Source organism: Aotus nancymaae, unplaced genomic scaffold (genome assembly GCF_030222135.1).
Source record: "Aotus nancymaae isolate 86718 unplaced genomic scaffold, 86718_ANA_hifiasm-v0.15.2.pri h1tg000051l, whole genome shotgun sequence".
NCBI classification, from domain to species: Eukaryota; Metazoa; Chordata; class Mammalia; order Primates; family Aotidae; genus Aotus; species Aotus nancymaae.
The window spans coordinates 17,709,811-17,724,734 of NW_026988465.1; the positions used below are offsets into that span (position 1 = coordinate 17,709,811).

A 14,924-nucleotide genomic window follows, 5' to 3' on the forward strand; every position below is an offset into this window, starting at 1 on the left:
TTTTTTTCTGTGTATTCTGTTCTCAATGCTAAGTTATTGTTTCTTTAGGGAAACTACAATCTTATTTCTATCCTTATATTTTCCGTGTTGTGTGGGTGTGGAAGAGGATGTGTATGTCTCAAAAAGATAGGCAGGAAAAAGTGAAAATGTTTTTATGTGGTTTAGTTTTTTTGATAAAGTAATTATATTTCTTATGTTAAAGGAAAAAATAGTGATTGGCAATCTTTATGCTGTGTTTTTCTCTACCTCTTAGAAGATATTAAGAGGAGTGAAGATCTTTATTTTGTGTTTTTTTTATTCTGTGGGCTTTAAGTCCACATTCACATAAAAGCCTGTGTTTTACTTGTTGTCTGTCTTGGCTAGGAATATTTAATGTGTTCTTGAAACTCTTCTGTCAATAATTTTAAAATTATAATTTTAAGACACTTTCTAGAAACTTATACTTTGGTTCAGGCTAAAGTCATCAGTTTGTGTGCCTGTGTGTGTGTGTTCTTCAGAAGCCACTAACCACTTGAGCGTGAGCAGATTTCACAGGCTCACTTCATTGTTTGTTTTAGCCTTGTTCATCATTTGGCCTTTTAAAACAGGCTGATCATGTCACTGAATATGGATTCAGAAAAGTTCTTTGTGCCATGAAAGCCTGAATGGCCCTTGCTAACTCTGTTTTATTCATTTTAAATAACATGAGGGGAATCCCAAAGTATTTCCTCTTGATTTTTGAAGCAATATCATTGCAGGCTATGGTATTTGAAGTTAGAATTCTTCATAACAACAATGACTAAAATACATATACATTTTTCTGAAGTCTGATTTATGGAAAATAGAATGCAAGCTGTCAGTAAACAGGTTTTCTGACACAAACACTCAGTGTAGGCAGCGACCAACTTTTTTGGATGCAGCAATAAAATGAATACTATTTTTAATTGAATAACGAAGACAGACTAGAATAGTTGCTATGGGGAAAATGGGTACCTTATAATTAATAATATGTGAGTTAAACCTTAACTACATTTGACATTTTTCCTTAGGTTGGTGCCATACTGATTAATGAGTTAACTGCTGATAGCGTTTATTCAGTGGAGTGACTGTTTCAGTCCCAGGGCTTAGAGTGTTCAATAAAATAGGTATTCTCTGAGGTGGGACTAAGGCTTTCGTCTTGATCAAAGTGCTTTGGGGTAAGCACAGTTGAACTGATTGGCTGCGAATGTTAATCACTTCATAGGACACACTGATAATTTGCAGCATTGTTGTAACTCTCTGGTGTTCATAAAATGAACTTAATAACCCACTGGCACTGTGGGATAAGCTGCTTTTTCTCTGCAATTGAATACCCAGACTGCCTGAATAATAGTGTTGAGAAATACCGCATTAAAAAGAGTGAGCAGCTGTACGATGAAGGAAACAGCTCTGCCACAGATTTGTTAATTATCTCCTTTGATTCGCAGAGGGTGTTTGTGAGATATGGTTGACCAGTGAAGACACGGGGGCTTATGGCAGAGATATTGGCACCAGTCTCCCCACACTCCTGTGGAAACTGGTTGAAGTGATTCCTGAGGGAGCAATGCTGAGGCTTGGCATGACAAATCCACCCTATATTTTAGAGCATCTGGAGGTAAGGAAAAGCACCCCATCTGCATGCTGACATAGACACTAACCAATCCAGACAGTGTGGCAGCCTCAGTGTCTGTGCATGAGCTTCATTTAAAAACTCCTTCACATTTTTTTTTGTAGTCCCATATTTCCAAGAATGAATCAAGACTTCCAAATCCCCTTCCTTGGCAGCCAGCACTTTCTGCTTCCTCGCCATTAATTAACATTGCCCCAATTTTTTCAATACCTGCCACCTTGTCACAGTTCTTTGTTTCTTGTTTATAGTCCTTCCATCTTCCAGCACATAAATTTGCCTCAGTTCCTCCATTTTGACCCCTTGTGTGATTCAAAACTGCTCATACGTTGCATTAATTTTGCAGCCCATAGTCGCTATTGTGTTATCCAAACTACTCTTAGCCATATCAGAAATGGTACTGTGCCTGAAGCTTGAGGATGAACTTTCAATTTCATCCCTTCATCTGGAGATACATAGGGGTGAAGTGGACTCAAAGGGACACAGGGCAAGGTGCTCTTCCACATGGCTCGTACGTGCGTTACTGTGGCACCTGTATTCCCATTGTGATGCTCATCCCTGAGTACATGACATTTTCTTTCAGAGTTTCCTTCTTTGCTTTTCATTTATTGACATCATGGTAATCACTGTGAACAAAGGTTATTCTGAGATCCCTGATTTTGTTTTTGTACCTTTCCACAGACGGGGATGCTTACCCTTAAGTAGCTGTGTCAAACTGGCCAAAAATAGGCATATGTCCAGTTAACTGTGGCACCTGATGCCAAGTGACACAGTAAATATGAGCAAAGAATGTGGACAGGGAAGCAGTCGTATAAATGAGGAAGTACATGCTAGGATACATGATGATTATTTGAGAAATAAAATAATTACCTTAGTCCCATGGTCATGGACATAAAATCTGATTAGTGCTGTTGGAAAGTCATGTGTAAAGCATGGAAACAAGTCACTTTTATTTTCTATCAAGTATGTTCTTTGCAGTATGTTTGCGTAGAAAACTAACATCCCAAAAAGCTGAAAGCAACCACAATTGCTGAAATTTAATGCAAATGCTAATGGGTGGCTAAACATTTAAAAGATTGTTTCGTTGATTCGATTTTAAGACTCTACTTGTTGAGGTTTTTGTTGAACAGCCTCCTTAATATCAACAACCTATTTCAGAAATTGTGAAAACAGAGTTAATAATTTGATGGTTAATTATAAATATATAATGAGGTAGCTTAGCAATTTTAATTTTGTTATTTACATTTTTCTGGCTAGCTCCTTCTAGTAAGGATATATGATTTATATGTTAAGTTTAGTACTTTAGAAAGTGTGGGATGATTATGATTTGCTATTTAAAAATAAGTTACAGGCATGTCAACTTTTACTTAACGCTTTGACTCAACACTTGAGAAAGCAAAGTGATTCTCTGTAAAAAAAAAAATCAAATATGCTAAGAGCTGTGACAGTCTTGCTGTGTTTGCAGTAAATGTGAGGCATACATCGTGAAGACCAGGAGATGCACTGTGTGTGTGGTAGGTAGGAAGGGAAACAGGCCCCATGAGTATAAGGTTTATGATGACAGCCAGTTTTTTTGGATTGGAATAGATCTGATAAGGAATCCAGGGACCCACAATAGATAGAGAAGTTCAAGTAGGAGTAAACACAGGGAAAAAAAATCCTGTGTTGGCTCTGAGGGTAACTAACCATACTCCTTGGAATAAATTCAGCATTTTAATTGATTACAAGATTGCAGCAGCTAATACTGCGTGTATAGCAAATCCTAGTGCTCAGCGCCTGAAGTAGTGCCAGACTTCTTGACCTCTGAATAGATGCTCCAGGGCAGCTTCTAAAAATCAACAAAAGATGTGAAATACAACTTTATACTTTACCTGGAAAGCACCAGATGTTTAGTTCATAGATCGTAGTTGGAGTGACAACAGGTTCTGATTGTCATGACATTCTATTTTTAAAATCCTTTGAAGTATGTATCATGTTGGCCTTTCCTCCTACATTATCACTTTGGGGCAACAACCTTGTTCTATCTGTCTCTGGATCTATCCCACTTAGTAGTGGCTCAATAAATGAGTGAACACGAGAATGAACAAAGGAAGAGCCGGCCAGGCACGGTGGCCCAGGCCTGTAATCCCAGCACTTTGGGAGGCCGAAGCGGGTGGATCACTTGATGTCAGGAGTTTGAGACCAGACTGGCCAACATGGTGAAACTCTTTCTGTTTTAAAAATACAAAAATGATACAGGCGTGGTGATGGGTACCTATAATCCTAGCTACTCAGGAGGCTGAGGCAGGAGAATCACTTGAGTCCAGGAGGCAGAGATTGCAGTGAGCCAAGATTGTACCACTGCACTCCAGCCTGGGCAACAGAGCCAGACTGTCTCAAAAAAAAAAAAAAAAAAAAAGGAAAGAGCCTTCTTCATACAATAAATTGTAGGGCCTCCACTGTAGTCTTGAACTTTGAAATCCTAACCTCTGGCCAGAAGAGGCAGCAAAAGATAAGTAAATGAGTTTCAGGGGTGAGGATTGTTCCCCACAGGAAGCCATCCACTCCTATGCACTTTATGTGCAGGAGGCAATCCAGGCTGTGATACCACACACAGGGCGAAAGCCATCCAAAAGGAAACAAACAAAGGAATGCAAGAATCAAAGGTCTACACCATCTCAAAGTAAGAGCTTTTACTGGTCAAACTCTTCCTTTGTCACTTTGACCAGACCTTCACACCTTGCTGTTTCTTCTCATCCTCCTCTGCATGGCAGAGCCCAGAGCACTCAGGATTCCACAGACACATCCTCATGTAACAGAAAAGGTGACTGAGCCCCAGAAGGGGGCTTGCAAGCCTTGCAAGGCTTCCCAGTGTCAAAAAGGGCAGTGGGGAAGGGAACCTATGTCTGGTGCTGCTCTTCGGTGCTTTGCACAATACCTTGTAAATTTCTATTTTCCTCTCACTAGGCTTAGACCACTCTATAGAAATTACTTGATTTATCTCAAGGGTACCAAACAGAGTTCGCCAATAAGAAAAAACAGAAGATAAACACAGAAAAAATATGACAGCAAATGAAGGCGGTGACTTTCTTAACTGTAGGGATTGAAGGAATCCACTCTTGAAATAACTACCCTGATGCTTTAATACCTTCAGGGCAAGGATTTCTTGAGATTTTATAGGTAAACTCAGCCTTCTTGTGTTTTTTGGAAGATGCTTCACGCAACAGACTTTAATTAGAGAGCACTTGGCTGGGCTGTTTTTCTCTCTCTTCATTCTGTGTTCACTTCTTATTCACCTGACTCTCAGATTTAAAAAAAAAAAAAACCCTTTTACCAACTTTTGTTTTTTTTAAAACAAACAGTTTAAAGAGAAAGTTAAATAAAGGAAAACACCAAAGTTTTTATCATTATCTAAAAGTATGCTGAGGAAAGATACATCTGTTAAGAGTACATTTTATTCAATCTCCATAGGAATAGAGGATGCATATTACACTTTGCACAGGATCACTTTTAAGGTTTCTTCAAGAGTCTAGCATTGTGTGTGGCACTTTATATAGTAAATATTGAATACACGTGGAGTGAATAAAAGGAAGAGAAGGAGAAGTGTCTGTCTGGAACATCTGCAAACCTTATTTTAATATCACTGCCCTTAAAAAGCAATATAGGATTTATTTCAATTATTATATAGCTGACAAGAGATACCTCAAACATATAGACTGTGAGAAAAACACCCTGGAATTGAAGAAACATATGTATGCGCTTATACAATCCTGTAGTAAACTTGCATGTGATAATAGAATCCATAGATAAAACGGTAAACATGCTTTATGTCATCTTAAAGTCTTTATTGCCTAAATGATAAGAATAAGCCCTTTAGGACTTTCAGGGTACTTAATTTTTCTATTACATTCTTATTCCTTTGTTCCTTCAGTAGTACCCTTATGATGCCTTCCTATATATATGTGTGTGTGTGTGTGTGTGTGTGTGTGTGTGTGTGTGTATATATATATATATATATTTTTTTTTTAGACAGAGTCTTGCTCTGTCTCCCAGGCTGGAGTGCAGTGTCCTGGTCTTGGCTCACTGCCACCTCCACTTCCCGGGTTCAAGCAACTCTCCTGCCTCAGCCTCCCGAGTAGCTGGGATCACAGGCATCCACTACCACGCCCGGCTAATTTTTGTGTTTTTAGTAGAGATGGGTTCCACCATGTTAGCCAGGCTGGTCTTGAACTCCTGACCTCAGATGATATCCACCTGCCTCGGCCTTCAAAAGTGCTGGGATTACAGGCGTGAGCCACCGCACCCAGCCTGAAATTTTTACATCATCTTTTTCTCGTTATATACTTACCATATGATGATTGTAGTAATGTGTTAATCAGACATACTGATATTTGCTACTACATCTGTTGGCTAATATATTGCCCTTGTAGTGGCAAATAAGATGTATTTTCCCCGTGTTTGCTTTCCTATTGATATTGCTAATGTAATAACCCTCGCATATTCCTCTTTAATGAAGTTTGACCTTATAGAAAGTGAAGCGGTTTATGAATTTGATTACTCCTAAAACTACATTGCTTAGTTTTGTCCTCCTAGTGATAGGTAGTCTACAGCTAAAATGCAGTCTGAAAATAATACAACAAGGTGCCGTGAGACCAGTGATAGTGGCACAACGGCTCCTGCTGATGGGGCACCAGAAATCACTGGTAACTGATAAAATCAGTACAATTTATCAAGTGCTTGTTGTTTTCAAGAAACTGAGTGCTTTACTTGTGTGATCTCTTTTTCTTCTTACAACAGGCTAGCTGTATAGGTGTTGTTATCCTCAGTTTTCTTTTGCCCACTTTTTGAGGTGGGGTTTCACTTTGTTGCCTAGGCTGGAGCGCAGTGGTTATTTACAGGTGCAATCATCACTCTGCAGCCTTGAACTCCTGGGCTCAAGTGATCCTCTTGCCTCAGCTGGGACTACAAGCACACGCCACTGTGCCTGGCTATTATTTTTGTTTTGTTAATTGAGAAGCCATGGGTTAGAAAGCTTAAATAACCGGCTAAACCACAAAGCCAGTTAGCCGCTGAGCTGATTTCTAGTCTATTCTAATTTGCACACGCTTTCTACTCTACTGCGTCTTCAAGGAAGCCTTCCCAAGCTCTTCCCACATGCTTTCTCTGCTTCGTAGTACCTCTGTTCAACAGGTGTCTGTCTCTTTGGGCAGTCATCATGGTGCATCATGATTACTTATTTATGTACAAATCCAACATGACAGTTACATCGTAAGAGAGAGGTTGTATTATGCATCTTTGTATATCAGTGCCTGTGATCACACACACTTCATACACTTAATAAATCTGTATGGAATGATGTGATAGCTCAAAGTTGAGCTTATTAACCATTCCTTGACTACATGCCTCACGTATTGAAGTCTGCTGAGCATCCAGTTTTGGAAGAGTTTGGGAATGGTTGTCATGTATGTTTCTCACAGGTCATGCGTCTGTGAAGATGTACTGAACGGTTAGGGAAAATTCATCTAAGGAGTGCATCATGTTTATTTGCCCTGCTAAAATACCACAGTGACAGATAGTATCTTTAGGACTGTCTAGAACAAATGAGCTTATTATATGATTATTGAATTTGTAGATTATCTAGGCTTTTAACTTCATTCTTCTCTTCCTGCTTCTTATCTTCCACTAGAGAGGAGAAATTAAAATCAGGCAGTTTGTCTTGGTTTTCCTTTTGTGGATTGACTGTTAGGAAAAAGATATTAAAGCTCTTGAGCAGTAAGGAAAATAGGAAGTATATGGATTTTGTGGATTTAAGACACATGCATGGATATGTTCATTGCAGCACTATGCGCAATAGCAAAGACATGGAATCAACTTAAATGCCCATCCACAGTAGACTGGATAAAGAAAGTGTGGTACATATACACCATGGGATATTGTACAGCCATAAAAAAGAACAGGGTCATGCCCTTTGCAGGAACATAGATGGAACTAGAAGCCATTATCCTTATCAAACTAACATAGGAACAGAAAACCCAATACCACATGCTCTCACTTAGAAGTGGGAGCTAAATAATGAGAACACGTGGACAGATAGAGGGGAATAGCAGATACTGGGGCCTACTTGAGGGAGATGAGGGGAGGAGGGAGATGGGGGGAGGAGGGAGATCTGGGGGAGGAGGGCGAGGTTCAGAAAAAAAAATTCAGGTACTATGCTGAGTACCTGGATGACTAAATAATCTGCACACCAAACCCCCAAGTCACAAATTTAGCTATAGAACAAACCTGCACATGTCCCCCTGATCCTAAAATAAAAGTTAAAATGTTTAAAAAATTTGAACCAGGCCCTTTTGGATCTTCATGCCCTGGGTTCTGCCCACACAGACCCCCATCTCTGTGACTTCCTGGAGAGTCACTTCCTAGATGAGGAAGTGAAACTTATCAAGAAGATGGGTGGACCACCTGACCAACCTCCTCAGGCTGGCCAGCCCACAGGCTGGGCTGGGTGAGTATCTCTTCGAAAGGCTCACTCTCAAGCACGACTAAGAGCCTGCTTAGCCCAGCGACTTCTGAAGGGGCCCTTGCAAAGTTAACAGGGCTTCTGCCTAAGCCTCTCCCTCCAGCCAGTAGGCAACTTTATAACTACCTTAACAAGCCTTGGACCAAATGGAAATAAAGCTTTTTGAAGCAAAAAACAAACAAACAGAAAGTTATCCTGGCCCTCCCTCTGTCATGAATAGTTTAAAGTCACTTACCTCCCTTTAAGAGACTTGCATGTCGTCCAGGCCTAGTGGCTTACGCCTATAATCCAAGCACTTTTGAGGCCAAGGTGGGTGGATCACCTGAGGTCAGGAGTTCAAGACCAGCCTGACCAACATGGTGAAACCCCATCTTTAAAAACAACAACAACAAAAAAAAAAAGAGAGAGATTTGCATGTCTCAAAATTGTATGAGAATTACTTACAACTTGCACCAGAGAGGGCAAACTGATTAATCTTGATTGCAAGTGCTTATTAAGGAATATTGCTATATTCAAATTATAATAAAGCAAATTATATATTTTAGAACATATTACTTTGTAAAAATATCTCCAAAAAACCTTGACACTAATATGCACATTGATATTATGCTACATTTTATTTAGCTTGAATTAAAATATATAATATTGCTCAGAATTTACATTTAGTATATTTATGGTACATGTCATCATAAGGTTAATTACAAATAGTGATATTTTAAACATCCATCTGTTTTGGGTTTGGAAATCTTTTAATCACGATAACAAATCAGCTTCCTGCTACCCTAGATTTTTGTATGTTTACTTCGACTTCATGACCTTATATTCTAACCTAATTATGTATTTAGTGAAATAAATTCATCTGGTGAAAGACAGTAGATACCTGTCAAGGACTTTTGTTGCATGGTAACTTATGAACATTAATAATACGTTTGCATTGGCCGAGTTTTAAAAAATGCCTCATAGTTTCAAAATAATAGCAAACTCGATCCATGCTGTGCTTATGATTCATCAAAGCAATACAGATTTTCCAAAATGAACTCAGCAGTTCAAGCTGTCTTTAAACATTTCTTTTCCTTAGGGTTTATACTTTCTAGAATAATAGAATAATATGTAAATATATTCTGCACGGTTGTATACAAAATCTTTTCCCCCTTGATGAATAAAAAGACATGCTAGATTATTTTCAGCAGGGAAATGGAAAGGAAAAATGTTTACTTCAACCATCCACATATAGCTTTTGAGACACGTCAGTGTGTGGTTTGATCTAACTGTTGGCACTGTTTTTTGCCATTTATAATCATCAGTGCTCTAGCTGATTCTTATCCTGGCATTTGTGAATAAATTTTAAGAGGTCAGTGAAACACCAAAAACTGGAAACAGAAGTTTATGTCTTTCTGAATATTATAAGAGAGCAAACTTTTATCAAATAATAAAACAGCCCATATACTTTTTTTTGTTTATCAGGCTTCATTGGGAGCCTAATTCTGAGAGCTGGGAACATCCTCTCTGGAAGGGAAGATGTGGATGAAAGGAATGTCCTTGTCTTACTTGCTAATTGATCTGACTAATACTGATAAAAGATGAGATTGAATTGGTTCTTCCCCTCAGCAAGATTATAGACTCTACCTAACATCCTAACTCTTCAGCTTCTCTGCTAGATCTGGGTTTGAGCATCAGGAGGCTTTAGTCATTCCCTTCTACTAAAAGCAACATCCTAACTCTTCAGCTTCTCTGCTAGATCTGGGTTTGAGCATCAGGAGACTTTAGTCATTCCCTTTTGCTAAAAGCAACATCCTAACTCTTCAGCTTCTCTGCTAGGTCTGGGTTTGAGCATCAGGAGGCTTTAGTCATTCCCTTCCACTAAAAGCAACATCCTAACTCTTCAGCTTCTCTGCTAGATCTGGGTTTGAGCATCAGGAGGCTTTAGTCATTCCCTTCCACTAAAAGCACTTGCATCTCTGCCCTTACCTGGGTCTCAGCCCTTTGTTCTGTGATACTGCCCACTAGTTCCCTTGTCCAATCTTCAGCCCCTCATTCCAGCCCTGCTCGAGAAGCCAAAGCTTTTGTTGATCTCAGCTACTCCTCAGAAAAATTTACAAAGCTTGTTGCTTCCTACTACTGAGTCTTTGTTTGTAATGTTAAGTGTGGGTGAGTAAGCCTCATGATTACATGTAGATTGGAGGACCCCAAAATAAATGAACTTAAAAATAGACTTTATTTCAGAACAGATTGCATTTTGCTGCTGCTGAATGTTTTTTATCCTTATTGTGCCAGATATATTTTCTGGGGAAAATGAGTTATTTTGTGGGTAAATGTTGAAAATAATGGGTACCTCTCTCTTCCTGAGGAACACAAGAACATGACTAGAAAATGCATTACTTAAAAATTCTGTTTATGTGACCATCAATAATTTATTCAGGGATCTATCTTGTGGGCTTACTGTTGTTCTCAGTTCCAGTGTCTATATTAGGAGGAAGCAGGTATGAGAGGCTAAACCTAGTGTGAGAATATAAACAGCCAATTGATTTATGGTTGTCCTGAGATGCTTTAATCCACATTGTGGTATAAACTTCTGAACTTTGCCAACTTCAACAAATTTGCAAGAATAAATTAGCTTCATTAAAAAGTGAGCAAAAGATATGAACAGAAACTTTATAAAAGGTGACATGCATGCAGCCAACAATCGTATGGAAAAAAAAAATCACTGATCATTAGAGAAATGCAAATCAAAATGACAGCGAAATACCGTCTCATACCAGTCAGAATGGCTATTAATAAAAAGTGAAAAAATAACAGATGCTGGCGAGAGTATGGGGAAAAAGGAATGCTTATACACTGTGGATGGGAGTGTAAATTAGTTCAACCATGGTGGAAGACTGTGGAGATTTCTCAAAGACCTAAAGACAGAAATACCATTTGTCCCAGGAATCTCATTATTGAGTACATAGCCAAAGGAATTAAATCATTCTGTTATTAACAAGCATAGGTATGTTCATAGGAGCATGATTCACAATAGCAAAGACATGGCATCAGCTTAAATACTCATCAGTGATAGACTAGATAAAGAAATGTGGTACATATACACCATGAAATACTATGCAACCATAAGAAAGAATGAGGTCATGTCCTTTGCAGGGACACAGATGGTACTGGAAGCCATTATCCTCAGCAAACTAACACAGGAACAGAAAACCAAATACCACAGGTTCTCACTTATGAGTAGGAGCTGAATGATGAGAACATGTGGACACATGGTGGGGAATAACACACACTGGGGCCTATCCCTGGGGCCATGGCAGGGCAGGAACAGGGAGAGCATCAGGAAGAATAGCTAATGGATGCTGGGCTTAATATCTGGGTAATGACATAATCTGTACAATAAACTCCTATGTCACAAGCTTACTTATGTCTCAAGGCTACACATGTACCCCTGAACTTAAATAGAAGTTAAAAACAAAACAACAAAACTTCTGAGCTTCTCAACCACCGCCATCATTTTTTTCCTCTTGCCATTGACCCAAGTTATTAAATATTGCTTATAAAATGCAGTGACACATGGATATTTGTTCCCAAAAGAGATGATAATTTTCCTGAGAGGAAAAGAACATAGGGATATAATAGTTGTCAAGATGATGAGTGAAAAGGCCTTAGCAAATCTTTTATAAAGAAACTAATGTTTGGCCTGGTGCAGTAGCTCACACCTGTAATTCCAGCTATTTCGGAGGCCAAGGCAGGAGGATTGCTTGAGGTCAGGAGTTTGAGACCAGCCTGTGCAATACAGTAAGACCTGTCTACAAAAGGTTTTTTAAAATTAGCTGGGTATGGTGGCACACGTCTATAGTCCCAGCTACTTAGGAAGCTGAGGCAGGATCATCACTTGGACCCAGGAATTCGAGACTGTGGTGAGCTATGATCATATAACTGCACTCTGGCCTGAACGACAGAGCGAGACCCTATATCTTGAGAAGAGAAGAAAGAGAAGAGGAGAGGGGAGGAATATTATAATCATAGTTGAATATCCATTCTGGGTCATGTCTCTCTGTGTGTATATTTTTTGAGGAAACAATCTTTTAAAATAAATAGAAAGACCTCTCTCACTCTAACATACTTGAAAAGCCTGAGAATTTACATTTTCAACTATGACACACCTCTATTCCTGCTTCATCTTTTAGTATTCTAGTGTACATTTCCGTTTATATAGGAGAGCATTAGATACGTATATGGTTTAATTTACATCTTAAGAGTCCTCTGAATCCTTAATTTTACCCGGAATATCTGAGAAGGCTTTCATGTCACCTGTCAAAATTAGTGTAGTTCAAACTCCATAATACGCCACCTGTGGGCTTTATCTTTCTCATTAATTTAGGAAGTCATTTATGCTCAAACCATTGAGCTGCCTTTCACATTCCTTCACAAGCACAGAGAGTGGCTAACACATAAGGCAAGCCACATAGTTTCCTTTACACTTTTCTATTCTACAATGCTCTCTGTATTGACTTCTTTGCTCTAATAGCCTATGAAAGACTACCTTAGGCACTTGCTAATTCAGCACTTAATAAAATGAAATCCTTGTATTTTGTATCAGGTAGGTAATGGAATTTTCAGCTGATTCATGATGCAGAACAGAAACGTGGATAATGAAGTTAATGGTTCGTAGAATAGTTGAGGGACATTCTGCATATTTGTCAGAAAGCAAAGTCCATTTCCTTCGTCTGCTTCTGTTTATTTCCAAGATACTCGATTGTTGCTTTTAGGTCTAATATATATCTGTTTTCTACATATTCCTGTACCTACCACAGAAATACTCCACTTGAAAATATTAAGCTTTCAGAATTTAAGTTGAAAACTTCTTTAATATCATTTAACAGTAAATAATGATTATGTCCTAAGTTGGAAACATAAGGGTTATTATTATTATAGACTCCTACTGCTCAGAACTCCTTTATTTGCATGTGTTGTATTAGAACTATCAAATATTGTGTTCATAATCCATGTTCAATAAATCACTATTAGGATCAGAGGATGCTGTCTGTAGGCCAGAGAAAATCAACCTAATGGTTTAGCATAATCCTGAAAACCCCCAATTGTCCAGTAGTTTGAGGAGGGAAATGGTTTCTTCTTATAGCATTGTATTATTGTGTGTTTTTAAAAACTGCTGCAGAAAGTTACTATCAGTATAACATTGATTAGAGAAAATACTGTGGTTAAGTTTGTTTCTAATATGTGGTCAAAAGGAAGTAGTCTTTATAATTTAATATTAATTTTTTTTTTTTTTTTTTTTTGAGATGGAGTCTCACTCTGTTGTCAGGCTGGAGTGCAGTGGCCCGATCTCGGCTCACTGCAACCTCTGCCTCCCGAGTTCAAGTGATTCTCCTGCCTCAACCTCCCGAGTAGCTGGGACTACAGGCACACACACTGTGCCCAGCTAATTTTTGTATTTTTAGTAGAGACAGACTTTCACCATGTTGGCCAGGATGGTCTCGATCTCTTGGCCTCATAATCTGCCCACCTCAGCCTCCCAAGGTGGTGAGATTACAAGTGTGAGCCACCGCGCCCGGCCATGTTAAAATATTTTTAAAAGCATACTCTGTATCAGCATTTATTTTGCAATGTTATATGGAATATCAGCCTACATTCTTATCGGTTGAAATTTCAGACATGAATCTTCTAGTTAAGCGGCTCCTATATTTTCAGCCTTTGTTTTTCCTACCTCAACAGAACTCCTGTTCATTTTTTGTTGTTGTTTCTGTATTATTTCATTATTGCCTTTGTATTGGTTTAACTGTTGTAACAAAGTACCACAAACTGGGTATTGTGGGAACTCTGAGGGAGAAGCTGTTCCGTTCTTGTCCCCCAGCTTCTAGTGGTTACTGACAGTCCTTGGCATTCCTTGGCTTTTAGACATATCACTCCAATTTTTGTGTCAGTCTTCACCTGGCATTCTTTTCTCTGGCTCTGTTTCCAAATGTACTCCTGTCATACGCAGTCATTGGATTAGGGTCCACCCTAATTTGTTATGACCCTATTTTAACTTGATTATATCTATTAAGATGCTATTTCCAAGTAATGTCACATTCACAGCTTCTGGAGGGTAGGGCTTACATTTACATCTTTTTAGGGGATACAGTTCAACCCATACAGTCTCCCTTTGTAGAAAATAGAAATTCTTTAGTATGACACTTTAATTCCTTTGTTGTTTCTTTTACTATATATTTTAAGTCATTTTTATAGTGGTTACTATGGGGATTATAATTAATACTCTAATTTATAACAGTCTAATTTGAATTAATATTAACTTAATTATAATAATGTATGAAAACTTTGCTCCTACGTAGTCCCCTGCCCTCCCCACTTCTTTTTGTTGTTACCGTCATAAACATTAAATCTTTATACAATGTATGCTCATTAGCACAGATTTGTAATTAGTGCTTTGTGCAGTTGTCTTTTAAATCAGATAAGATAAAAACAAGAGTTACAAACAAAAACCACAATTATACTGTCTTTTCTGTTTACATTTATAGTTGCATTTACTGCTGCTCTTTATTTCTCCCTGTGGATTGGAGAGTCCTTTCATTTCAGCCTGAAGAGTTCCATTTAGCATTTCTTCAAAGGCAAATTTGCTAACAACTAATTCCTCTTGGTTTTCATTTATCTGGAAATGACTTAATTTCTTCTTCATTTTTAAGAGCAGCTTCTCTGGATATAGAATTCCTGGTTGACAGCTCTTTCTTTCAGCATTTTATGTCATCCCACTGCCTCTCTCCTATATGGTTTCTTTGGAGAGGTTAAAGAAACTTCTTACTA

The 14,924-nt window shown here is 38.5% G+C and overlaps 1 protein-coding gene across 2 annotated transcripts in view; it reads left to right on the top strand.

Moving 5' to 3' along the window:
* CDKAL1 (CDK5 regulatory subunit associated protein 1 like 1) overlaps nucleotides 1–14,924 on the top strand; it is a 716,352-nt gene that overhangs the window by 424,627 nt on the left and 276,801 nt on the right. For both annotated transcript variants that reach the window (XM_064363032.1, XM_064363031.1), the window contains one exon: nucleotides 1,446–1,612. In XM_064363032.1, coding sequence (XP_064219102.1) covers nucleotides 1,446–1,612 — 167 coding nt within the window. The remainder of the gene's footprint in view (nucleotides 1–1,445; nucleotides 1,613–14,924) is intronic.